A 26,728-nucleotide genomic window follows, 5' to 3' on the forward strand; every position below is an offset into this window, starting at 1 on the left:
ACCTCAATTTTGTCTTTTTGTCAAGCGTTTGGCCTAAATCAATTCACTTTGGCCTAAAATACCTGATCGGGCACAATTTTGCCTTTTTTCATAATGTCTGGGTCGGCATTATTGAAAAACGCCTACGATTCTCACATCAGTTATGTCTACAGGACAAAAAACGATGTCAAATGCGCCTAATAAGTGTTTTTTCACGTTTATGTCAGAAATAAAATAAAACTACACTAGGAAAGGCCCATGACCCCTATGTAGGCCTTGTAAAACGTATGTGGGGAAAAGAGTTCTCGTCAAGGTGTTGAAATTGTCATTGTTACTTTGCACACCCCTAATGATCAAATTTTCTTTGCTAATTCATATATTCACTCAGGTGATTTTCATGTTCAAACATCTCCCTGACCGTATTTTGGAAGAACAGACTGTACTCATGGGTGATCTCAATGCTAGATGTAAAGAACTTGTAGCCATCAGACCTCAAATGTGAATGGTATTAGATGGAAGGCGCTTCTTGACTCTACTGATGCAATTATGCTTACTGGTGATAGTGTTTCGACTCATGTGCAGGTTGGTAATTGCATGTGTACCTCCTCAGGAATATTATCAGTATTTACATTCTAATTTCTTTTAACTAACCTCAACATGTTTTATTTTTGTACAATGGAGATTTTTATTTTTTGCAACTAGCCTATATAGTCAGGGCTTTGTCTGCAAGCCCAGCCATTCCCCTTTGTTGTATTTTACAACAATAAATATTTCAATTCAATTCAATGTTACTCTTCGTTTTGGAGCCTTCTGATTAATGTAGAATCATTTAAGTTTAAGGACAGACCACCTAGTCTGGACCATGGGGTCTGTGTGGTTTGATTTTCTATGTAAATCTCTCTCTCTCTCTCTCACACACACACACACACACATACACTCTCTCTCTCTCTCTTTAAACATGGGGAACTAATATATTTTGACTTATTCCTGTGGAGGATATGGCTCTCTCATCCTTACCCATATTTTTTATCTTGACTTCTTACTTAATTTTCTAAGACGGACTTAATAATATATCTAGTAGGAATTAAAGAAAGAATTGAAGTTCTCACACCTCCAGATACTTAATCATAGCTCATAACATTCTCTCTCTTCTTCTTCTTATTTTTCACTAGACAAGCATAAGAAAGATTGAGTATCTAATGCTGTCAAAATACATTGATAATCATTCTTCACTTTGACAAACATTCCTATTTTTAATTCCGCTTACTTTTCCAAGGTACCTTTATTCTCGACATGAGTACTAATTACAAGGTGCGTACAAACTGAAACACCCAACTGTATTGTTATAAAACAAAAATTGTGCAAAGTCTTGTTGAAGGGTTTCAGTGGACATTCCTGCGGTACCAGAACCTTGCCCAGTAGTCATCTGAGCAGGTGATGAAGGCCGGCGAGCAGGGTGAGTGGACCATGTGTCGCACAGGGCCATTGTGACCTGGGGAGAGGGTAAGACAGTGAGACAATGGACTATGAGACCCCTCAAGACCTAACCCTACCTTGTACACCTTAGCTGCTGATATATTCCATCATCGGGGAACTAACTGGAGATATTCTACTAAAACTGATTTTAGTGTTATCCAACTTCCTGAAATTCAATTCAATGAGCATGCTCTTTAAAATTACCCTTGGCCTGCTTCCTAACTTTGAAAAGAAGAGGCCTCTGCACAACATTCCTCCACCATTATGGCAACTTATGCAATATTACAACTAATCTTACACACTCAAAAGCTTAAATAAAGGTATAATGGCCCATGGCAAGAACACTTACATAGGAAGAAGGATGATGTTAAGCTTATCAACCCTGAGTGCCCAGGTGAAAGTGAGACCCGTCCCCGTCAGCTCCCTACCTGGCCCTCAAACACACATGACTCACCGAGGGACAGCAGGTTCTTCCTCTGGGCATTGCGAGCGTCCCAGGCACAGAGGGAGGTGGTGGCCTCGTCCGGGAACATGACAAAGTCTTCGGTGTGGCTGAACATGGCGTGTGCGCTGTGCTCCTGCCGGCCTGAGGAACAAGGGGTAAGAAAAAATGGCTTTGAATGCAAAACTTTATCTTATCTTAAAATCAATCCCACAAAGTTATATGTTTAGTTGGGCAATACATTTACCATTCTAGAAAAGAATGCATGTGAAAGTCAATCCCCTAAACTTGAGCCTAAGATGGTTATTCAATATTTATGTGGATGATGTTATTAGAGAAATGGAGGGCAAAGTTGGAGAAGTTGGAGTAAGAATGTTTGATGAGGGAAGGAAGTGGGTACTGAATTTGATACTGTTTGCTGATGACACGGTGCTCATTGCAGAAAATTAAAGTGACCTACAAAATTTAGTCAGTGTTTTTTGATAGTGTCTGTAACAGGAGAAAGCTGAAAGTAAATGTCAACAAAAGTAAAGTGATGGTTTGTGAGCGAAGTAGAAGTGAGGTTGTAGATTTTGTATGCCCATATAGAGTGGGAATTGAATGCGAAAAAGAATGCAAAATAATTTTGAATGGTGAAGAAATGGAGGAGATCAATGAGTTTAAGTACCTTGGATCAGTTATGTGTAAGCATGGTGGTACAGAGGGAGAGAAAAGAGAAAGGGCATTGCAAGGAAGAAGGGTGATAGGGTCTTCGGGACGAATCATGAATGGCAGAAGTGTGAGCATGTAGGTAAAGAGGGATTTGAGAAATAATAATAGTACCAACCCTCACATATGCAAGTGAAACGTGGGCCTGGAATGAAAGTCTGAGGTCTAGAGTGCAGGCAGTGGAAATGAGTCATTTCAGGAGTGCTTGTGGTGTGAGTAGAATGGATGGAATGAGTAATGAAAGTGTGTACAAGTCTTTTGGAATGTGTCACAGGAGTGAAGGGAAGATGTGTGGAAGAAGTGAAGCGACAGACTTTAAGTGGTTTGGCCACATGGAGCGAATGGAGGAGAGTAAGATGACCAGAAGGGTGTATGTGAGTGAGATAGAGGGAGGGAATGCTAGAGGATGACCTCCAGTGAAATGGAGGGATAGGGTGCAAGAGTATGTTAGGGAGAGGAGGGAAAGATCTTTGAGAAACTTTGAGCAGGCAAGGAGGGAGTGTCTGGATAGAGAAAGTTGGAAGCTCTTCTGCCGTGGCCATCCCCTGGTGGGAGCTCCTAGAAGCAGGTGTCGATGAAATGATGATGATGAAGAATTGGACTTTTATTATGTGGTATGCAAACTGTGTTGAACAAGGTGTTGCTGCATCAAAAAAATGATTGACTATGGCATGGGCTGTGCTCCAGGTGGGGTGCTAACTGGGGGACCACCAAGTTTGTGGTCCCCCGAGGAGCAAAATATCTGGTGGAGGCAAACAGAGGGTTTACTGAAGGTTGGCCTGGACTAGATAAGCAGGTGGTTGGTGGTCCACACTCACCCACTGAGCCGGCACCAGTGTAGGCAATGAGGCATCGGCCTGTTGACAGCTCCCACAACTTGACAATGCTGTCCAGAACCGACGACAGGATGTACTGGGAAAAAGGGGTGACTATCAGTATTTTTCTTATTAATTTTTCATTATTCATGGCATTTCTACAAATAGGCAGTGAAACCAAGGGCTTGACAAAGAAACTAATCTGCAAAATGTCATTCCCACAAAGACAAGTCCAGCCCCCTCACCAAAAGAAATGACTTAAACATGAGGTATCTTGATCATTCATTCATGAAAGCCTTGAAGTCACTGGAAGAAAACTAGTGACCATAACTGAACCACTGAAAACTTTAAAACAACGGTAAGCTTGATCACTATGAAGTCCAACCCCAAGGATAATAAGTATTGTTAGGGAAGAACATCAAAGACTCACAATGCACTTGCCTCAGAGTCAACAGTTACTGTCAAAATCATCAGTCTACCTTACTCCAAACTCTTAACATGGCAGCAGCCCCTCTTAGTCAGGCAGCAATTGTATACTACTTCGTTTTTTTTGCCAACTCTAGTTTCTCGTTATTTAGGGTTTACCTACGTCCCATGGAGCAAAGTTAAACTTGTTGTTATGTTCACAGACACATTTGGGATACAGTATTGACCTATTGAAAGAACCTATATTTAGCTTGCTGAATGGGCTAAAACTGCAATATGTGAACCGGGTCTTCATGACGTAGTAATAGAAATAACTCAACTTAGAGGTTTTTAATCTGCATTTAACCTTTAATAATACATTTCTGGCGTTTATTGTTGCAAACAAAAGACAAAAATTCACACTTTGACATCGTAAAAACTGAATTTCCTTACAATACTGGAAGTGGAAATTGAGGTTGCACATTACTATTAAATCTTACAACTTCTTTTTGCCTTAGCTATATCAAACTGCACAACCTTTTCTGCAGTCTGAACCATTTATTAAGCCATAATTGCACTGCATCATGTCCAACATTAACCTTCCCATCTCAAATGCAAAAAGTACTTCTGATATCTCAGTCTGTTTCATCTACATCCACAGGTTTGTCCAGTACAACGTTCTCACATATCTCTCCACATCCACACAGGTCTGTGCATACCAAACTGTTTCTCCTGCATCCACATGATTGTTTGTTGCAACCAGTTTTGCAATGACACTTCCTTAGCTCTAGCAAGGCCTCTGGAGCTGGTGCATTCTCACAGAAGACTGGTTTGAGGCGACCGTCCTCTGACTTCCAGCCGTAGTCCACAGGTGAAGGTATTTCCGGACAAGGTGCTTTAGACAGCTTCCAAACAAGCGCCATATAGTAAGCTCTGGAAGTGTGTGGCACTAAAGTTCCTCGAGTTGGGGGTAGCTGTTTACCCTCTCTCCCTTTCTGTGCAAATAGAGCCCACCTCAGCTCTCTAACGTTGTTCTCACCGATGCCTGAGGTCTTGTATAGTAAACACAGATATCGCTCCATTTGGTCAAAGATACATGCTGGTATCTCTTCTGTCAACCCAAATGCAGTAAATGCTTTCAAAACTTCATCGTCAGTTTGCATAAATGCTTTAAAGTGACTTAACAGACCTTTACCAGCAAATGATCCAGTGTTGTCTGTTCCCTTGAAAGCATACCACCCAATGAGTGCCTCTGTCCTCTTGGGTCCAAGTCTTTGGTAGCAATCGTTGATTGATATTCTGTCACTTTTTGTTCTGAGAAGTGTTGATGACTTTGGAAGTGATGGGAAGTGACCTAAAAGCAGAACAAAAACATCTGTGTCAACTGAAAAGACATCCAAAATGGATTGAGGGTCCTTGTGCATCACATCAAATGCATTCAGAAGAACAAGCTGGTCTCCCTCCTCCAGATTGTGCCGACCCGTTGCCATCTCAGGCATACTGACAATGTCAGATAATGAGTGATTAGCTTTCATTGTTGTATGGTGCATAACAACAACTCTCTTTGGCTTATTTTCATAGTGGCTAATGAGTTTATCTGAGAGGTACTCTGTCAACTCTGCCTTGGTGTCCACATGAGAGAGGAACGTCTTCAAGTTCCTTATTTCAGTGTTATCATTGACATGATAATGAACTGGTGTTGTGTTAACTGTTCGCTTCTGGCGAGTTGTTTCCTTGAGAGAACCAGCAAGGTACTGATCAAAAATGACTCTGACCTCATAAGGTTCACTCATGTCGGCCACGATGTCAACAAACTTCTTTGCAAAGTGCAGGGCATTTGACATTTCGGGAGTTTTGGGCACCATGTTCACTATACACATTGCGTCTATTATCAGGACCGAGGAAGCTGCCCTCACTGGTTCAGGGATGCTCAGCTCATCTGGCAATGGTAGTGGTGACTTCATGACTGCAGGTACCAGTTTCGATTTGTCTGAGAGCATTATCATTGATCCATCTGGATGAAAGGTGGAAGGTGGAGCGACACAGAATTCAAATTCTGTAATAGCATCTTTAACTGAAAAGACATTTCGAGTCTTGCACACAACAAGTAGTCGAGAGAGCAGTGACCTTTCCTGTTGAATGGATACCAACTGCCCTTTGACTTTAGTTTGTACTGTGGCTCCTACGTCCTTGAAGTACGTCAAGTTGTTCTTCTTCTGAACATCCCAGAAAGGAACTGATTTTTCCACCATCCGAGTAGAGACAAAATTTTCCAATGCCTCTTTCCCCAACTTGTCACGATTTTCAATGTTTCTGCTAACACTATCAGGTGTGACAGCAAATGTCACAAGGTTGAACATGTCAGTCTTGAGGAAGGGATTTCCCTCTTTGGTAAGAACATTGAAAATCTTTGCTGCAAATGAGATGTTCTTGGCACCTTTTGCTCCAACAAGTTCATGGTGAAGAGAACTTGGCTGGCGTACTTCGATTCCAGCATATTCTTTGAATTCCTGTACAATTCGGCACAGTGTAGGGGCTATGATGAAGTACTTGTCCAAGGCTTGCTCTTTTCCTGTGATGCCAATAAATCCCCCTTTAACCTTCATCTTTTTGTGCTCCTGTTCAATGCCATGGTCTGGATCAATCACAGTGAAAGGGACACTGTGTTTTGTAATAGAAAAGTTGCCTTCGTCTAAAAAGTGCCAAGTCTCGGGGTCTGTGCTTTGCAGTTCCAACATGTCTGCAACATAGAGTGGCCCCCAGCGTCCATAGTTGTACTGGTCATGAGCATGAAAATAAGGCAACAGCTCCTCCATCTTAGCCAAATGAAGTCTCCAGTTGCACGTCCGTGTAGCAGCAGTAAACATCAGGAGAACCTCAACCTGATTCATGTAGTTTGTTAGAAATTTGGAAACACCTTTTGCTTGTTCTTTCCACTCATTTACCTTTTTGAAACAATCATGGGTAGAGAGCGTCTGGCGCATTTCAGCTACTTGCGATTATTGCAGACGACAGTATGTGAAAGTTCAAAGCATTGGCATTTCAAGATAAATTGCATAGAAACTTAACAACAAGGTGAATTCCATTTATCTACATCTGTACCTTATGAATATGTAAAAACAATAGAGTTGGCATGAAAAACGAAGTAGAGGCATGAAATGGACAAATGCTGCCTGACTATCTATGCAATGCAAGTCTTCTCCCTCACCAGTTCGTCTCCCACTCCCGTCTTTGCCTTCCTCAGCCTCCATTCCCCTTCTGCAGCATGCGACTTGGCAAGCAAGAAGAGGCTACTGAGCCATAAGTTCAAAGTAGGGTGTCCACAACTTAACAAACTAAACCAAATGCTGAGTCACTAGGAGGCTGATATATTACCTCCACAGTCCTGTATCATCATCATCATCTGTTTAATGTCAGGTTTTTCCATAATCTCTCATGAAGTTAGACGGTCAACATACACTTCCAACTATTACTATCCATTGCCTCAGCCTCTCCAGTGCCTAATGCTGCCAAATGTTCTTAAAAGCAGCAGTTTCGTATGTGTTATTATATTTCACTTAGTCCACCCCCTTTGCTTATGAGACAGATCCCCTTCTAAAAAGTCGGCTCCATTAACGCACTGTAAAGATAACACTTGCTGTAATTCCTCTGGACTTGGCATTTCCTAGGCATAATAATAACTACTCCATCCCTGGCCAAGAGATGTCACAGCCTTAACCAGAGCAGGAGGGAGACAAGTGGTGGAGACTGTTGGGAAAGGCAGTGGATTAGTAATGACTGACGGAGATGATAAAGTGTTGACATACCTTACATGTCTTACTAGGGGTTGAATTTATGGCTCAGCTGAACCTACTAGCTTTGACGGGATTGACTTTTTATATATACATACTGGTCGGTATTTTAAGACACTCACTTTTCACACCAACTATTTCTAAAGGTCAAAGAGGGGATCAATCGAGATCTAATGAGTGTTTCTTTAGGTTCAAAAGAAGAAGGGTCAAACAACCACCAGGGTCATAAAACTACTTCTGGGAATGCCCAAAACTCCTATGAAAGCCTTGTCAAATATGTGAACTTTGGCGACGAAATGTTTAGTAATATGCAGAGCTGAGCGCGTTACTGGATATCGGGTAGTCCGGTACCGCTCCTCCGCACCTCGAAACACATATAGTCCGTACCTGTACTTCTGCGCCTAAAATTTTTTCACTCGTTCCGGTACTGCACCTCCGCACCTCCGGTACCGTACCCAAAACTATTAAAGCGCGCCTGAAAAATCTAGTCCGTACCTTAAAAAAAAGAAATACAAGGCAATACTGCAGCAGCATTATTATTATCATTATTATTATTATTATTATTACCATTATTTTTGTTATCATTATTGTCATTTTAACGCATAGAATCTCCACCACCTGAAGTAAAGTAACTACTTTTACACTCATCATAATTATCATACCTCAGTACACATGCAAATCTGAATGAGTGACGTCACTCAAGTGGCGGGAAAACATGCCCTGCAGCACAGACCGCGTAAACGACCGGAAGTATTACTGCAGAGCGCGGACTGTTTGTCGTTTTCATTTTTTTTATCCTTGAAAACCTCAGGTGCGGAGGTACGGACTTAAAATACTGCCGTTCCGCACCTGTTACTTCCGCACTTTTGAAAAACTTTCCGCACTTCGGACCTCCGCACCTCGTTTAAAGGTCCGCAGGTCCGGAGGAGCGGAGGTGCGGACAGAGGTACGGAAGTGCCCAGCTCTGGTAATATGGCCCACTATATGAAGTGGTGCGTTTGAAAAGACTACTCAAACTCAGCACACTTCCTTTATAGAGGCGTCCACACTCCCCGTGGCCACTAAACTCCCGTCCATGGAGAAGGCTGCAGCACGACACTTGTCCTTGTGGGAGGTGACATAGCCGGTCTCATACATGGCTGGCTCGGGGGCGCTGGTCTGGGGTTCCGTTTCGTATTCCAAATGAGATGAAAAAAAAAAAAAAAAGAGGGAAGAAAATATAAAATCAATCAACTACACAATTCAGGAACAAAATATATGTAAGAAAATGTCTTTCACCAGCTCAAGGAAATGGGCAGTGGCCTTAATACACTCTCAGGCCCTTGCTCAATGCCATGGACAGGGGGCAGAGGGAAGCTCAGAGGCCAGGTGATGCTGATAACAGATGTGCAGACTGAGTTTGTATTTTTTGGATCACTGTTTCAGGGTGTCAGTCCCACAATGTCAAAGGATTGGCCTCGACTGTATTGTACCTAGTATGATGTTTAGATACCATTATAGTGCACAGACTTATTTATTAGAGCTAATCTAATCTATGTTCAATTAGTATAAGTGCTTGCATAATGGAGTAGTTTAGAGTGATATATCATACATATGCATAAGCCTCAATAAAATGTATCCTTTCAAACATTTATTTTACATGAAGAAACTCAAATACACATTCTCTCTCTCTCTCTCTCTCTGCTATGTTATCTTGCAGTATTTGGCTCCCTAATGCATCAGCGCTAGACTTGATAATCACAAACCACTATACCATGTTCGTGCTGCAGTCCAATGGTGATTATGTTCATGAGCCGGTCTGAAGGGGAGACGGCCGTGGCTTCTTGGTCCACAATGACAGCCAGCTCCTGTGCGAAGTTCTGATGGCCATCGTAGAACAGCTGGCTGCGGCAAACAGGGGATGTAAATATAATAATATCAATACTGCCTTCGACACTAAAAAAAATATATTCTGAAAACAGAGACTGAGGAAATACATTTGCCAATGTATTGGTGACTGGCACCAGAAGAAACTAAAGACAAAAAACTTGTGAAAAGACTAAAAGAAAAGAATAAAACCAAGCATAATCAGCTTCCCGTTCATCCTCGTTTCTCTTGGAGCAGGGAGTTTGTTTTGCATCTCTGCGGTGAATTTGAACTCCAGTTTGTGTGTTTTGTGAGTGTGAGGCAAGTAGTTAGTGGTAGCTGTGGTGACAAGGCCACAGACAAGCAAAAAGTATCCCAAACTGTCTCCAAGCTGGCTCAGGAGTGGCCTGAAGACCCTTGGGCAGTATTACTAAACATTTTGTTGTCCAAATTCACCTATTTGACAAGGCTTATGTTGGAGTTTTGGGAATTTCCCACAGTAGCTTTATGACCCTGGTGGCAGTTTGACCCTTCTTCTGTACCATGAACCTAAAGAAACACTCATTAGAACCCGACTGACCCAATCTTTGACCTTTAGAAATAGCTGATGTGGGAAGCCAAAGTGGGAAACAAGTCACTCCAGCCCTGGTCACTCCGGCCTGCCCCACGTTCGACCCAAGCCACTCCATCCCCCTTGGGTGCGTGCGCGGGTATGAGCGGGAGTTTGTATGGATGTTTTTTATTCATTCTTAGCAGGTGTCACCTGCGATAGGGTCACAGCCTACGCAGCTTGAGCTAATTTTTTTCAATTATCGTAAATTACCTGTTTCTCTGAGACTTGCAACAACTACACTTCAATATAATAAAAGACACTCTTGTTAATAAAAATGTAGCTGATCATTCTCGTTGTTTTATTTATTGGTAAATGAGAGAAAATATTGTATTGTATTGTATTGAAGTGTAATTGTTATAAGCCCCGGAGAAACACTGGTAATTTACGATAATTGAAAGAATGGCTCAAGCTGCGTGGGACCTGTGACCATATACCCGCTAGTCTGTTAGTGCAGGCAACGCACACATTCCTCTCTATATCCCTGCTGTGCAAAGAAGCCAAGAACGTACATATTCAGGTGTGGCTGGTCCAGGACGGCAAGCTGTCATGCTATCAGCGATGGAAATATCGTTCTATGCAAGGTGCAAGGTTAGAAAAAGTACGACCAACATAGGGTTACAACTGACCAATTGCTGAGAGCTTGCTCCAGACTGAGCGGACCAACCACCTAATTTATTTAGTTTCCTGTTTAGTTTGCTTTTAGTTTGAGTGCTTTATCTGTATTTTCAATACTCTACATTATTATTATTATTGTTTTAGGTTTTATCATGTGATTTTGTTGTTGATTTAAAACAGTAAAGTAAGAACATAGAATGACATATTTCCTCTACTCCATAAGCTTCTATATATTGATCTGCCTTTATGTATAGAACTCACATCCTCCTCTTCTTCTTCCTTCTTCTTCTCCTCCTCCTCCTCTGCACTGGTTGGCCTGTAAGAAGATATGGGATTGTCAGATGCTTCCAACTCTAACATTAACTACTTGCAAAGGCTAAAAAAAGAGATCAATTTGGTTCTAATGAGTGCTTCTGTACCATCAAGGTACAGAGAAAGGGTCACACTACCACCAGGGTCATTCAACTATCCCAGGAAATGCCCACAACTCCTATGAAAGCCTTGTTAAATATATGTTTTTAGGTTCACGGTACAGAGGAAGGGTCACACTACCATCAGGGTCATTAAACTACCCCTGGAAATGCCCACAACTTCTATGAAAGCCTTATCAAAGATATGTTTTCTTAGGGTCATGGTACAGAGGAAGGGTCACACTACCATCAGGGTCATTAAACTACCCCTGGAAATGCCTAAAACTCCTAGGAAAGCCTTGTCAAATATGTGTTTTCGTTGGGTCATGGTACAGAGGAAGGGGCATACTACCAGGGGGAGAGAGAGAGAGAGAGAGAGAGAGAGAGAGAGAGAGAGAGAGAGAGAGAGAGAGAGAGAGAGAGAGAGAGAGAGAGAGAGAGAGAGAGAGAGAGAGAGAGAGAGAGAGAGAGAGAGAGAGAGAGAGAGAGAGAGAGAGAGAGAGAGAGAGAGAGAGAGAGAGAGAGAGAGAGAGAGAGAGAGAGAGAGAGAGAGAGAGAGAGAGAGAGAGAGAGAGAGAGAGAGAGAGAGAGAGAGAGAGAGAGAGAGAGAGTGTGTGTGTGTGTGTGGCACTCCGGACTCATCTCCAAACTCCAGAGCGTGGGTGTTAGTGGCAGGCTCCTCCATCTCCTTCACAACTACCTCGAGGACAGATCGCTCAGTGTAATGGTGAACGGTCACACCTCAGGGGAGTATCCTATAAATGCTGGCGTCCCACAGGGTAGTGTCCTTGGACCACTTTTGTGGAATGTGTATTTCAATGATCTTCTCCACCTCATACCTGAAGCAAACACCTACGCGGATGACTGTACCCTCACATTCCCTTGCGACGGTACAGATCACTGTGCACCCGTCGCCCTTATCAACCAGGTTTTACAGACCGTCTCATCGTGGGGACATCGTTGGCAGGTTGACCTGGCACACGACAAGACACAGGTCATGCTGGTCTCAAGGCGACGCTGCCCCCCAGCCATCCCCACTCCCCCCATAATCCTACAAGGGAAGGTGCTGCCCTTGCAACAGTCTATCACTGTCCTCGGTGTGGAGGCAAACAACAGCCTGTCCTTCACCAGCCACGTCAGGAAGACTGCATCCAAGGCAGCAGGATGGCTGAACTGTGTCAGGCGTGTCTCCCACCTCCTTGATGCGAAGGGAGTGTCGAACCTTTATGCTGCCCAGGTTCGCTCCCTCATGGAATACGCCCCCCTGACATGGTCATCCTGCCCTCCATCATACCTGGGTCTTCTCGACAAGGTACAAAACCACGCCCAACGGCTCATCTCTCAAAGGGCCGCCCCAAACCAGCAGCAACCCACTCCACTACATCCTCTTCAGCAGAGGCGAGACGTGGCTGGCCTGTGTACCATCTACAAGGTACACATGCAGGCTGCTCCGCACCTCGCAACTCTCCGGCAAAAGTGGGCAACACCACACCCCCACGCCACCAGGGTCGCTCTGTCGAGGGAACACCAGCTCACCGTGCCCTTCGCCAGAACGGAGACTTTCCTCCGCTCATTCGTGCCCCGATATACTAGACTCTGGAACTGCCTGACAAGACACACTCACATTCACACATCCACTACACTCCACACTTTTAAAAAAGAAGTGAACACCTGGCTATTGTCTAATGTACACCACTAACTTTAACACTGTACTGTCCATTATCTTGTAACACAACTACAGATACTTATTCGGAACCTTACTGGTAACTTTTAGTTGTCATGTACCACTTTATGTAATCATGCTTAGTAAATAAGAGAGAGAGAGAGAGAGAGAGAGAGAGAGAGAGAGAGAGAGAGAGAGAGAGAGAGAGAGAGAGAGAGAGAGAGAGAGAGAGAGAGAGTGTGGTACAGAGGAAGGACATCAGACTATTTAGCAACATGCCAAACCAAATCTTATATGCAGGTCTTACAGTATACATATAGCAAGATTCATGCAGGCAAATCAACATACTACAGGAAGAGGAAGAGAAGGAAGGAGGAGGAGGAAGAGAGAGGAGAGAAGGAAGAGGAGGAGGAAAAGAGTTGGAAAGTTTGGTTAAGTGGGCAGTGCAACATCTGTGGTCATGTGCCAGAGAGAGACAGGAGGGGAAGGAATTATAGGAGAAGGGAACAGTTGGAAAGTTTGGTTTAGTGGGCGCAACATCTGTGGTCATATGCTGGAGAGAGAGAGAAGGGGAAGGAATTATAGGAGAAGGGAACAGTTGGAAAGTTTTGTTTAGCCGGCGCAACATCTGTGGTCACATGCCAGAGAGAGACAGGAGGGGAAGGAATTATAGGAGAAGGGAACAGACCCCAGGAGACGGGACACAACATCTGTGGTCATATGCCGGAGAGAGACAGAAGGGGAAGGAATTATAGGAGAAGGGAACAGACCCCAGGAGACGGGACACAACAGCTGTGGTCATGTGCTGGAGAGGGACAGGAGGGGAAGGAATTATAGGAGAAGGGAACAGACCCCAGGAGACGGGACACAACAGCTGTGGTCATGTGCTGGAGAGGGACAGGAGGGGAAGGAATTATAAGAGAAGGGAACAGACCCCAGGAGACGGGACACAACATCTGTGGTCATATGCCGGAGAGGGACAGGAGGGGAAGGAATCATAGGAGAAGGGAACAGACCCCAGGAGACGGGACACAACATCTGTGGTCATATGCCGGAGAGAGACAGAAGGGGAAGGAGTTATAGAAGGGAACAGACCCCAGGAGACGGACACAACATCTGTGGTCATATGCCGGAGAGAGACAGGAGGGGAAGGAATTATAGGAGAAGGGAACAGACCCCAGGAGACGGGACACAACATCTGTGGTCATATGCTGGAGAGGGACAGGAGGGGAAGGAATTATAGAAGGGAACAGACCCCAGGAGACGGGACACAACATCTGTGGTCATATGCCGGAGAGGGACAGGAGGGGAAGGAATTATAGAAGGGAACAGACCCCAGGAGACGGGACACAACATCTGTGGTCATATGCTGGAGAGGGACAGGAGGGGAAGGAATTATAGAAGGGAACAGACCCCAGGAGACGGGACACAACATCTGTGGTCATATGCCGGAGAGGGACAGGAGGGGAAGGAATCATAGGAGAAGGGAACAGACCCCAGGAGACGGGACACAACATCTGTGGTCATATGCCGGAGAGAGACAGAAGGGGAAGGAACTATAGGAGAAGGGAACAGACCCCAGGAGACGGGACACAACATCTGTGGTCATATGCCGGAGAGAGACAGATGGGGAAGGAATTATAAGAGAAGGAAACAGACCCCAGGAGACGGGACACAACATCTGTGGTCATATGCCGGAGAGAGACAGAAGGGGAAGGAATTATAGGAGAAGGGAACAGACCCCTGGAGACGGGACACAACATCTGTGGTCATATGCCGGAGACAGACAGAAGGGGAAGGAATTATAAGAGAAGGAAACAGACCCCAGGAGACGGGACACAACATCTGTGGTCATATGCCGGAGAGAGACAGAAGGGGAAGGAATTATAAGAGAAGGGAACAGACCCCAGGAGACGGGACACAACATCTGTGGTCATATGCCGGAGAGAGACAGGAGGGGAAGGAATTATAGGAGAAGGGAACAGACACCAGGAGACAGGACACAACATCTGTGGTCATATGCCGGAGAGAGACAGAAGGGGAAGGAACTATAGGAGAAGGGAACAGACCCCAGGAGACAGGACACAACATCTGTGGTCATATGCCGGAGAGAGACAGAAGGGGAAGGAACTATAGGAGAAGGGAACAGACCCCAGGAGACGGGACACAACATCTGTGGTCATATGCCGGAGAGAGACAGAAGGGGAAGGAACTATAGGAGAAGGGAACAGACAACAGGAGACGGGACACAACATCTGTGGTCATATGCCGGAGAGAGACAGAAGGGGAAGGAACTACAGGAGAAGGGAACAGACAACAGGAGACGGGACACAACATCTGTGGTCATATGCCGGAGAGAGACAGAAGGGGAAGGAACTATAGGAGAAGGGAACAGACCCCAGGAGACGGGACACAACTCCGATTAATACCTAGTACCCATTCACTGCTGGGTGGACAGGGGCGTAGGGTATCGGAAAAGCCGTCCAAATTTTTCCACTCTGCCTGGGAATCGAACCCGGGCTCTCTCAGGAGGAGGAAGGAAGGGAGAGGAGGAGGAAGAGGAAGAGAGATAAGGAAGAGGAGGAAAGAGATTAGAGATTAAACAGAAGGAAGAAAAAAAAAATGAAAGGCATACAATTTACAAGCACAAGCAAGCCCTTATCTATGGCCATATTACAAGCTCTCTGGCTAAATAAATACTGCTGGAACTGACCTCAAGGGAATGGACAAGGAAGGGAGTTTAAAGATACCCTAAACTTAACCTAACATAACCTATCAAAACCCCAAACAGTTACTATAGGTCTTGACTCAGAAAATTCATATATGCTTCCTTAGTAATGAGACTTTCTATACAACTAAGTGAGGTCATTCTTTGTTGATTTATACTGTAAAGTGCTGGCTATCATGTGTTTGAAGATACCCTAAACTTAACCTAACATAACCTATCAAAACCCCAAACAGTTACTATAGGTCTTGACTCAGAAATTCATATATGCTTCCTTACTAATGAGACTTTCTATACAATTAAGTGAGGTCATTCTTTGTTGATTTATACTGTAAAGTGCTGGCTATCATGTGTTTGAAGATACCCTAAACTTAACCTAACATAACCTATCAAAACCCCAAACAGTTACTATAGGTCTTGACTCAGAAAATTCATATATGCTTCCTTACTAATGAGACTTTCTATACAATTAAGTGAGGTCATTCTTTGTTGATTTATACTGTAAAGTGCTGGCTATCATGTGTTTGAAGATACCCTAAACTTAACCTAACATAACCTATCAAAACCCCAAAGAGTTACTATAGGTCTTGACTCAGAAAATTCATATATGCTTCCTAAGTAATGAGACTTTCTATACAACTAAGTGAGGTCATTCTTTATTGATTTATACTGTAAAGTGCTGGCTATCATGTGTTTGAAGATACCCTAAACTTAACCTAACATAACCTATCAAAACCCCAAAGAGTTACTATAGGTCTTGACTCAGAAAATTCATATATGCTTCCTAAGTAATGAGACTTTCTATACAACTAAGTGAGGTCATTCTTTATTGATTTATACTGTAAAGTGCTGGCTATCATGTGTTTGAAGATACCCTAAACTTAACCTAACCTAACCTATCAAAACCCCCTATTACTAAACCAAAGCTTGCCTATATCTCTCCTAAATCTATACTTTTTTATAATTTAAATCCATTACTGCGAGTTCTATCCTGCTGTTGGCTAATTCTCAGTACTTTACTTATATCGCCTTTGTTGTAACCCTTGACCCATTTGAATACTTCTATCAGATCTCCCCGCAAGAAGAGTTCCATGATAACACAGTTGCCTCCATAATACTTTTTAAATGCAGAAGAAACACTTTAAATTTAAATGACAGAAGAAGATTTATAGGAGACACAGTAACGTGTGACGGCTGTGGAGCTGACAAGGAAAATCTTCATCACTTTTTACTGTATTGTGAAAACTTAAAAGAAATAACACAGAAATATAAGACATCTGATCACCCTTAGAAAGAAAATTGGCTGGGATAACTCCTCTTCAGTGACACCATTGGTAAAAACTTATTGAAAAAAGCTCTGAGTGAACTTTGGAAAACAAGGAACAAGAATAGAAAACAAAAAAAGCAGGGGGGCCGTTGCAAAGGCTGACCCCAAGAACATCAACAGGGGGAGATGAAGAGAAAGAGAAACGGATTCATTCTTCCCCTTTTCACTGTCTTCTACTTAACTACAGTCCACTTTAGCCACTTGGAAGGGTGAATTGATCTTCTAGCTAACTTTTCGTGGGCACAGTAGGCGTGTAGAGGCTCTAGAATAGGAGAAAATAGGGAATATACAAGAACATTTTTTGAGAGCCATCAGTCAAGACCACCTCAAACTCAAAATGCCGTCTTCTTATATATAGACTTTTACGGTGTTTTACGTAGTTACATTCCACTTGAGCCACTTGGAAGGGTGAATTAATCTTCTAGATAACTTTTCGTGGGCACAGTAGGCGTGTAGAGGCTCTAGAATAGGAGAAAATAGGGTATATACAAGAACAGTTTTTGAGCCATTACTAAGACCACTTCAAACTCAAAATGGCTCCTTCTTATATATCCATTTTTACGGTGTTTTACGTAGTTACATTCCACTTGAGCCACTTGGAAGGGTGAATTAATCTTCTAGCTAACTTTACGTAGGCACAGTAGGCGTCTAGATTCCTTAGAATAGGAGAAAATAAGAAAAATACGAGACCATTTTTTCTCCTACCTCGACCAGTGCCCCGCCATGTTGTCTGTGGACAGTTACCTAAACGCCTATTTCTCACCCCTTTTTTTTCAGAGTTCTTCAAACGCCTAATAAACGTTCAAACATTACAAAGAAAATAATTAGAGACGAAAAATAGTCATTAGAAGCCTCTAGACGTGTTAATTATTAGGTAAACGTACATAGAGTTAGCCCTTGGGGTCGTATGCCAGCGAGGGAATTACATTATTTAGCCCCATAATTACTTTTTTAGACCTATTGTAAGGTCTGTATGGGGGTAATTATATATGGGGATAGTTATTGAACCTTCTGTGAGGCCCACTAGCTTGTAAATATACGTAAATAGCTAGAATTTAATGTCTTATTGAATATTTTTGGTCTTGAAATAGGTGAGCATCGCCCTGCGCATGTGTTTACGTTAAATAATAATGTCTTTTTAATGTCCCTATGACCCCCAGATAGGTTATAATGGAGGATATTTATTAGTTATTACTTATTAGACGCTTTTAGGGGGCTGAGGGAGCGTCTGAGGCCTAAACAAGGTGAATTTTGAGTCTTTGGGGTACAATTTTCCGTTATGGCTGGGACAAGTGAGCGAAGTTAAGTGAATATATACTTTGATAACTATAAAATTAAGCCCGTAATGACTAATTCCTACATACCAAAATACGTAAAAATAGACGCTCTTTAAAATGAGACTAAGCACAATACTGTAGCTATCGTAACAATGGCGTAAAAAATATAAGTATTTGTAAACACGTAGTCATGTCCAGCGTACGACACTTTCTTTAACAAAAAAATTATTTACGCTTCCCTGGCGCCATGAAGCTATGAGTAATTATTTTTTAGGATCGTAATGGTAATAAAAAGATAAATTCCGTCATTGGAGGGCCGGAATCGGTATTTAGAGCAATGCTGATACAGTTCAAGGCGTCGAGTACGATACCTTGATGACCACTAGCGCAAATAGATAGATAGATAGATAGATAGATAGATACTTTATTCGTCAAATTGTGATACATTAAATTTTGTATACAAAATGAAATTCATTTTGGCTTAAGAGCTCCCTAGTAGTTATTTGTACATTAAAAATAAATAAAATCAATGAAGCAAAAAAAGCATTTAAAAACATTACTAAAAACGTTACTTGGGCTATTCATATAAAAATTGTATACATGCAGTAATAAGTTATTTCTACCTTTATCACAAACTATCATATACAGTTATCATGACTACTTACACCTAAAAGTTAGAGAGAGAGAGAGAGAGAGAGAGAGAGAGAGAGAGAGAGAGAGAGAGAGAGAGAGAGAGAGAGAGAGAGAGAGAGAGAGAGAGAGATCACACAGAGACAAAATATATTATTTCCCCCATGTCTAGAGAGAGAGAGAGAGAGAGAGAGAGAGAGAGAGAGAGAGAGAGAGAGAGAGAGAGAGAGAGAGAGAGAGAGAGAGAGAGAGATCAAATTAGTTCCCCATAGAGAGAGAGAGAGAGAGAGAGAGAGAGAGAGAGAGAGAGAGAGAGAGAGAGAGAGAGAGAGAGAGAGAGAGAGAGATCCCACAGAGCTAACCTTCTACCAGATCTTAGATATGTATAGTAATTATGTAGCGGATGAGTTATATCTTTCATAATCCTGTCTACTTGTTTCATTGTGCCTGTCTGATAAAGATCTAGTGATATGGTCTATGCACCTAGTTTTCCTGCATTTTTAACAATCCTTCCTAGCTTGTTTTTATCTTGATTGATAGTTTATTGTTGCAGGTAAACAACAAGGGAGAAGGGAGGAACATGCCATCCCAACCCCCAGGCAGGACAGAGTGTGATTATACAACTATTAATACATGTGTGGGTTACAGGTAAGCTTTCCATACCAGGCAGTGATTGAAAAGTTTAAAACTGATTCTAATGTTGATTTATAAAATAGGCTAAATATCACTTTATCCACACGTAGATTGCTCAAAATACGTACAAAGTATTAACACTGCCCTTTAACTGGTCATCGATCATAAAACCCAGATACTTATACTGTGTGTGTGTGGGTGATCTCCGACCATTATACGAGCTAGTTAATGTGTATGTGTGTGTGATAGATAGATAGGCAGATAGATAGACAGACAGACAGACAGACAGACAGACAGAGAGAGAGAGAGAGAGAGAGAGAGAGAGAGAGAGAGAGAGATATCGCAATCAGTACACTCTCTCTCTCTCTCTCTCTCTGTCTGTCTGTTTGTCTGTCTATCTATCTGCCTATCTATCTATCACACACACATACACATTAACTAGCTCGTATAATGGTCGGAGATCACCCACACACACACACACACACACACACACACACACACACACACTGACAGATAGATAGATAGATATTTATTGACCACAAATATACATAAAACCAAAACATCATACATAAATCGGAAGTTATTTAAGAATGCTAATAATTCCGTTAATATAAGAACATTTCCAATTTCTAGTCCACATTCAGCACTTCAGTAAAATCTTTATATAGTCACTAAAATATACAGAGCTCTTGTGTCTTTACTGGCTAAAAAAATAGTTAAAAATTAAGCTTTACAAAGTTTGATAAATATATGAAACTACTTATTTGAGACATTTTCAGAATACATTATGATAAAAGAAAAACCTAAAGCCCTGGAAGATGACGAATTCCCTAAAATAAATATACTGAAATGTTAATAGCCTGGATATCTTAAAATATCCAGGACATTTATAATTGTAATGAGCTTATTCGGATCGGGCCCGTGATCAGGATATGATAAATTACACACACACACACACACACACACACACACACACACACACACACGCACACGTTTAACTAGCCCGTATAACATTATGAGAGGTGTGGTGTCATCTGCCATCCGGTGTCGTGAGACATCCCATATCCATATTTTACCATCGCGGAACGTAAACTTTACTATCATGGAGTGACTAAGTGAAGCATCTAAGTGTAAAACAGTACTAATGAGGACTTAAATAGCGATGCAAGGCTTATTAGGTCACAAGAAGAAGAAGAAGAGTGATTGTTAATATCCTCGTTATATACACACACACATACGTCATCATTTGCTTTCATAATAAAATAAATAAACTTGGGTGGGACAGACCCCGACAAGCAGACGACAAAAGACACGGTACCTTGTCGAAATTCAGGTATGTCTTCAGGATATGGGATGTCTCATGATACCCGGATGTCTCATGACGCCACACCCTGGGCTTAACGACATTCAAAGTGGCCGTTAACACACACACACACACACACACACAACCCTTAACAATAGGCTTGCTCCGCCCCTTCCAACAGGCAAACAAGCGAATTACACGGAACAACTATTACTCACACACACACACACACACACACACGACCGTTAACTAGAGGCCTGCTCCCCCCCCCCACCAACAGGCAAACAAGCGGACTACGCCGAACAACTATCACACACACAAAGAAGAGTTGGCGGGACAAGCGCACTCCCTTCCTTTCTGCACCCTGTACCTTCCGTCAGCCCTTCAGTCTCTCACAAACCTCCACCTCCTCGACAAGTCTCCGTTCATCCTCATTCTGTGTGTTGGTGGCGGGAGCTCTTCGCCTGAACCCGCTGCTCCCGTATCTGCTAAGTGTTTATGTGTTACGGCCCCCGACTATGTATCTCCCGGGTCTCGGTTCGATACCCGCCCTCAGCACTTCCATGTTATGTGTCTGTGCTCCGTACCCGCCCACGTAAATGTTGGACTCGGTTCGAATCCCGCCCTCAGCACTTCCATGTTATGTGTCTGTGCTCACGTAAATGTTGGACTCGGTTCGTATCCCGAGCTCTTCTACAAGACACGTCCTTAAGTAGGGAGAGGGGTGATTCGGACAGTGGGATTGTCCGGCCATAGCACTTATTGTAAAGTGTATGGGAGTGAGTGCCGCGAGATTTTGTGTGAATATGCAAAACTTTGTTGCCTTGGCCCGGAAAGGGACAACCACGCCCTCAGAGCTGTTATTTTCGATGCAAGTCCTAATTTATGTTTTTTTTCATCTCGTATGTAATATTTTCAGGGTGGCAGACGTATTACCTTTGCAATCTTTGAGTTGGGACTGATAGTAATTATTTTTGGACATATTAATTAGGGTTTTTACGCGTTTCTTCAGGTATCTGTACCTATCTTGTAGTATTTTATCTTTTCTGTTGTTATTGAGGTTACGTTGTGTTGTATTTCTGAGATTTATACATTCATTAATTTCATTGTTGATCCAGGGAGCAGGGGGCCGTTTTATTTCACGTGTTACCATTGGAGCAAGGTTGTCTAAGCATCTGGTGAACACTGAAGTTAGTATGCTCACTTGGTCATTAACATTATCCGTGTTTAATATTTGATTCAGTTCGGTGACGTTGTTTAGCAGGCTTTCGCAGAATTTATCTTTGTCATATAACAAAGTCTCTGAATGTTTTTATAACTGGTATTCGTTTTGGCTTTTTCATATTGACTGTGGCTGTGATAAGCTCGTGATCAGCGATTGGGATTACGTCACTCTGTAATATGAGGTCAGGGTTATTGGTTATTATTACATCCAGTAGTGTAGCAGTGGTGGGGGTTAGTCGTGTGGGTTTGCTTATTAGTTGTGTTAGTTTATTATTCTTTAGTAAGCGTGAGAGTTTGCTGGTAGGCGAGAGAAGGTCGTCATTTAGGTCGCCTAGTACTAAGAATGTTTTTTTATGAAGCATAATAGATCGTATAGTTTCAGTTATATGATCATATGAATTAGCGAGAGCCTTTGGGTGTCTGTAAATACATCCTACTATGGCAGATGGTAATATCCTGCACTGCACTCGGACCCATATGTCTTCAGTCCCTGTTTGTTTAGTTATTTTAGTGTCTATTATTTCAGAAGCAAGGGTATCACTAACATAGAGACAGACACCTGCACCTCGGCCGCCGTCGCACCTGAACACTTCATAATTGGGAATGTTGATGTATGTGTCGGGAGTGTAAGGGGAGAGCCATGTTTCGCTGACGCAAAGAATATCTGTATTTCTGTCACTCATTAACATTTTTATTTCATCAAAGTTTGCGAGTAGGGATTGGCCTTTAATGTGATCTATGGTAAGACAGTCCTTGGAGTGTTCAGAGTTGTTAGGGTTTTCACTGCTGGCTTAAGGGAGAGGGAGAGAGAGAGAGAATAAGGGAGAGGGAGAGAGAGAGAATAAGAGAGAGAGAGAGAGAGAGAGAGAGAGAGAGAGAGAGAGAGAGAGAGAGAGAGAGAGAGAGAGAGAGAGAGAGAGAGAGAGAAAAAAAAGGGTGATGGATGTGTTGGCTTAATGGTGATGGGGGTATTGACTTAATGGTGATGGATGTGTTGGCTTAATGGTGATGGATGTGTTGGCTTAATGGTGATGGGGGTATTGACTTAATGGTGATGGATGTGTTGGCTTAATGGTGATGGATGTGTTGGCTTAATGGTGATGGGGGTATTGACTTAATGGTGATGGATGTGTTGGCTTAATGGTGATGGATGTGTTGGCTTAATGGTGATGGATGTGTTGGCTTAATGGTGATGGGGGTATTGACTTAATGGTGATGGATGTGTTGGCTTAATGGTGATGGATGTGTTGGCTTAATGGTGATGGATGTATTGACTTAATGGTGATGGATGTGTTGGCTTAATGGTGATGGATGTGTTGGCTTAATGGTGATGGATGTGTTGGCTTAATGGTGATGGATGTGTTGGCTTAATGGTGATGGATGTGTTGGCTTAATGGTGATGGGGGTATTGACTTAATGGTGATGGATGTGTTGGCTTAATGGTGATGGATGTGTTGGCTTAATGGTGATGGATGTGTTGGCTTAATGGTGATGGGGGTGTTGGCTTAATGGTGATGGATGTGTTGGCTTAATGGTGATGGATGTGTTGGCTTAATGGTGATGGATGTGTTGGCTTAATGGTGATGGATGTGTTGGCTTAATGGTGATGGATGTGTTGGCTTAATGGTGATGGATGTGTTGGCTTAATGGTGATGGATGTGTTGGCTTAATGGTGATGGATGTGTTGGCTTAATGGTGATGGATGTGTTGGCTTAATGGTGATGGATGTGTTGGCTTAATGGTGATGGATGTGTTGGCTTAATGGTGATGGATGTGTTGGCTTAATGGTGATGGATGTGTTGGCTTAATGGTGATGGATGTGTTGGCTTAATGGTGATGGATGTGTTGGCTTAATGGTGATGGATGTGTTGGCTTAATGGTGATGGATGTGTTGGCTTAATGGTGATGGATGTGTTGGCTTAATGGTGATGGTGGTATTGACTTAATGGTGATGGATGTGTTGGCTTAATGGTGATGGATGTGTTGGCTTAATGGTGATGGATGTGTTGGCTTAATGGTGATGGATGTGTTGGCTTAATGGTGATGGATGTGTTGGCTTAATGGTGATGGGTTTATTGACTTAATGGTGATGGATGTGTTGTCTTAATGGTGATGGATGTGTTGGCTTAATGGTGATGGATGTGTTGGCTTAATGGTGATGGATGTGTTGGCTTAATGGTGATGGATGTGTTGGCTTAATGGTGATGGATGTGTTGGCTTAATGGTGATGGATGTGTTGGCTTAATGGTGATGGATGTGTTGGCTTAATGGTGATGGATGTGTTGGCTTAATGGTGATGGATGTGTTGGCTTAATGGTGATGGATGTGTTGGCTTAATGGTGATGGATGTGTTGGCTTAATGGTGATGGATGTGTTGGCTTAATGGTGATGGATGTGTTGGCTTAATGGTGATGGATGTGTTGGCTTAATGGTGATGGATGTGTTGGCTTAATGGTGATGGATGTGTTGGCTTAATGGTGATGGATGTGTTGGCTTAATGGTGATGGATGTGTTGGCTTAATGGTGATGGATGTGTTGGCTTAATGGTGATGGATGTGTTGGCTTAATGGTGATGGATGTGTTGGCTTAATGGTGATGGATGTGTTGGCTTAATGGTGATGGATGTGTTGGCTTAATGGTGATGGATGTGTTGGCTTAATGGTGATGGATGTGTTGGCTTAATGGTGATGGATGTGTTGGCTTAATGGTGATGGATGTATTGGCTTAATGGTGATGGATGTGTTGGCTTAATGGTGATGGATGTGTTGGCTTAATGGTGATGGATGTGTTGGCTTAATGGTGATGGATGTGTTGGCTTAATGGTGATGGTGGTATTGGCTTAATGGTGATGGATGTGTTGGCTTAATGGTGATGGATGTGTTGGCTTAATGGTGATGGTTGTATTGACTTAATGGTGATGGATGTGTTGGCTTAATGGTGATGGATGTGTTGGCTTAATGGTGATGGATGTGTTGGCTTAATGGTGATGGATGTGTTGGCTTAATGGTGATGGATGTGTTGGCTTAATGGTGATGGATGTGTTGGCTTAATGGTGATGGGGGTATTGACTTAATGGTGATGGATGTGTTGGCTTAATGGTGATGGATGTGTTGGCTTAATGGTGATGGATGTGTTGGCTTAATGGTGATGGTGGTGTTGGCTTAATGGTGATGGATGTGTTGGCTTAATGGTGATGGATGTGTTGGCTTAATGGTGATGGATGTGTTGGCTAAATGGTGATGGATGTGTTGGCTTAATGGTGATGGATGTGTTGGCTTAATGGTGATGGATGTGTTGGCTTAATGGTGATGGATGTGTTGGCTTAATGGTGATGGATGTGTTGGCTTAATGGTGATGGATGTGTTGGCTTAATGGTGATGGATGTGTTGGCTTAATGGTGATGGGGGTATTGGCTTAATGGTGATGGATGTGTTGGCTTAATGGTGATGGATGTGTTGGCTTAATGGTGATGGATGTGTTGGCTTAATGGTGATGGATGTGTTGGCTTAATGGTGATGGATGTGTTGGCTTAATGGTGATGGGGGTGTTGGCTTAATGGTGATGGATGTGTTGGCTTAATGGTGATGGATGTGTTGGCTTAGCAAGATGTAGGTAACAGGAGAGAGAGACACGGGGAGAGATGGAGAGAAAAAGAGATGATAGAGAGAGTCACTGGAGAGAATGTCATGCAGTATGTATATGGACCAGCCTCGTGTGTCATGCAGTATGTTTTCTGTCAGATATGTTTTGTCTTCCCAGAGCTGCCGTGACAGAGGCCGGACTCGTGTGGGACCGCGGAGATGCCGGGCCAAGCAGGGGAGACATCACGGAGAGTCACACCAAGATAGATAGGTCAATTTAGGTCAACATATGTCCTCAGTGTGTTAGTGAGGATAGGCTATCACTGGTTAGCTGTCTAATCATTGGGAGTGACTAGTTTGCAGAGCTCGGCAACATTATGGAATACTAAATGATATCAAGTGATTGTTTTTAGTCTTAAATTTACTCTCTCCTCCTCCTCCTCCTCCTCTCTGTCTATCTTCATCCCTTCCTTCCTTTTAATGAATAAGTTATCTTTTGCTTAATTAACATTTATAATTCTTTATGGTGGTCAAATCTTGCATCTCATTTCCCTATCGTCCATTCTCTCTCCTCCTCCTCCTCCTCCTCCTCTCTATATATATATCTTCATCCCTTCCTTCCTTTTAATTAATGTCTAAGTTATCCTTTGAGTGACGTTCTTTCTGGCGGTCAAATCTTGCATCCTATTTCCTATCGTCCATTCTCTCTCTTCCTCCTTCTCCTCCTCCTCTGTCTATCTTCATCCCTTCCTTCCTTTTAATTAATGTCTAAGTTATCTATCGCTCAAGGTTCCTTCCAGTGTGTTTGTGGTGTCCGGCTCTGCTTGCTAGTTTGTTTTGTCACTGTATAATTGTCAATCCTAGCTAGTTTTGTCACTGTATAATTGTCAGTCCTAGTTTGTTTTGCCACTGTATAATTGTCAGTCCTAGTTTGCTTTGTCCCTGTATAATTGTCAGTCCTAGTTTGCTTTGCCACTGTATAATTGTCAGTCCTAGTTTGCTTTGCCACTGTATAATTGTCAGTCCTAGTTTGCTTTGTCCCTGTATAATTGTCCGTCCCAGCCAGGCGCCTCTTCCATGTAAAGATCTCGGCAGCTTCAAGCCTTGCCGATATCTCAATCCGTACGTGAATGTAAATTAACCGAAATCCTTGTTACTAAGCCCTGCACGGTGCTCTCTCACATAATGCTTCTTTAAATTTTCAGTCTCACTTAATTTCCGGGGTTAGTAATATATTTTGCCATAAGTTAACTCCCCGTGATGGCC

At 42.8% G+C, this 26,728-nt stretch overlaps 1 protein-coding gene across 4 annotated transcripts; it reads right to left on the minus strand.

Moving 5' to 3' along the window:
- Positions 1–1,126: 1,126 nt before the first annotated feature.
- On the minus strand, positions 1,127–17,536 carry LOC126988821 (cleavage stimulation factor subunit 1-like). 4 transcript variants are annotated; one of them, XM_050847243.1, is made up of 5 exons: positions 17,520–17,536; positions 9,370–9,500; positions 3,424–3,517; positions 1,910–2,041; positions 1,127–1,471 (listed from the first exon to the last, which is right to left on the minus strand). In XM_050847243.1, the coding sequence occupies exons 2-5, from the start codon at positions 9,370–9,372 to the stop codon at positions 1,362–1,364; spliced, it is 339 nt and encodes a 112-aa protein (XP_050703200.1). In that variant the 5' UTR covers positions 9,373–9,500; positions 17,520–17,536; the 3' UTR covers positions 1,127–1,361. The 4 variants fall into 4 exon arrangements, with proteins under 4 accessions (XP_050703200.1, XP_050703199.1, XP_050703201.1 ...); XM_050847242.1 differs by lacking the exon at positions 17,520–17,536 and adding an exon at positions 10,951–11,005; XM_050847244.1 differs by lacking the exon at positions 17,520–17,536 and adding an exon at positions 10,951–10,981 and having other exon boundaries at positions 9,370–9,496.
- Positions 17,537–26,728: the final 9,192 nt, after the last annotated feature.

This window comes from Eriocheir sinensis, chromosome 70 (genome assembly GCF_024679095.1).
Source record: "Eriocheir sinensis breed Jianghai 21 chromosome 70, ASM2467909v1, whole genome shotgun sequence".
NCBI lineage: Eukaryota > Metazoa > Arthropoda > Malacostraca > Decapoda > Varunidae > Eriocheir > Eriocheir sinensis.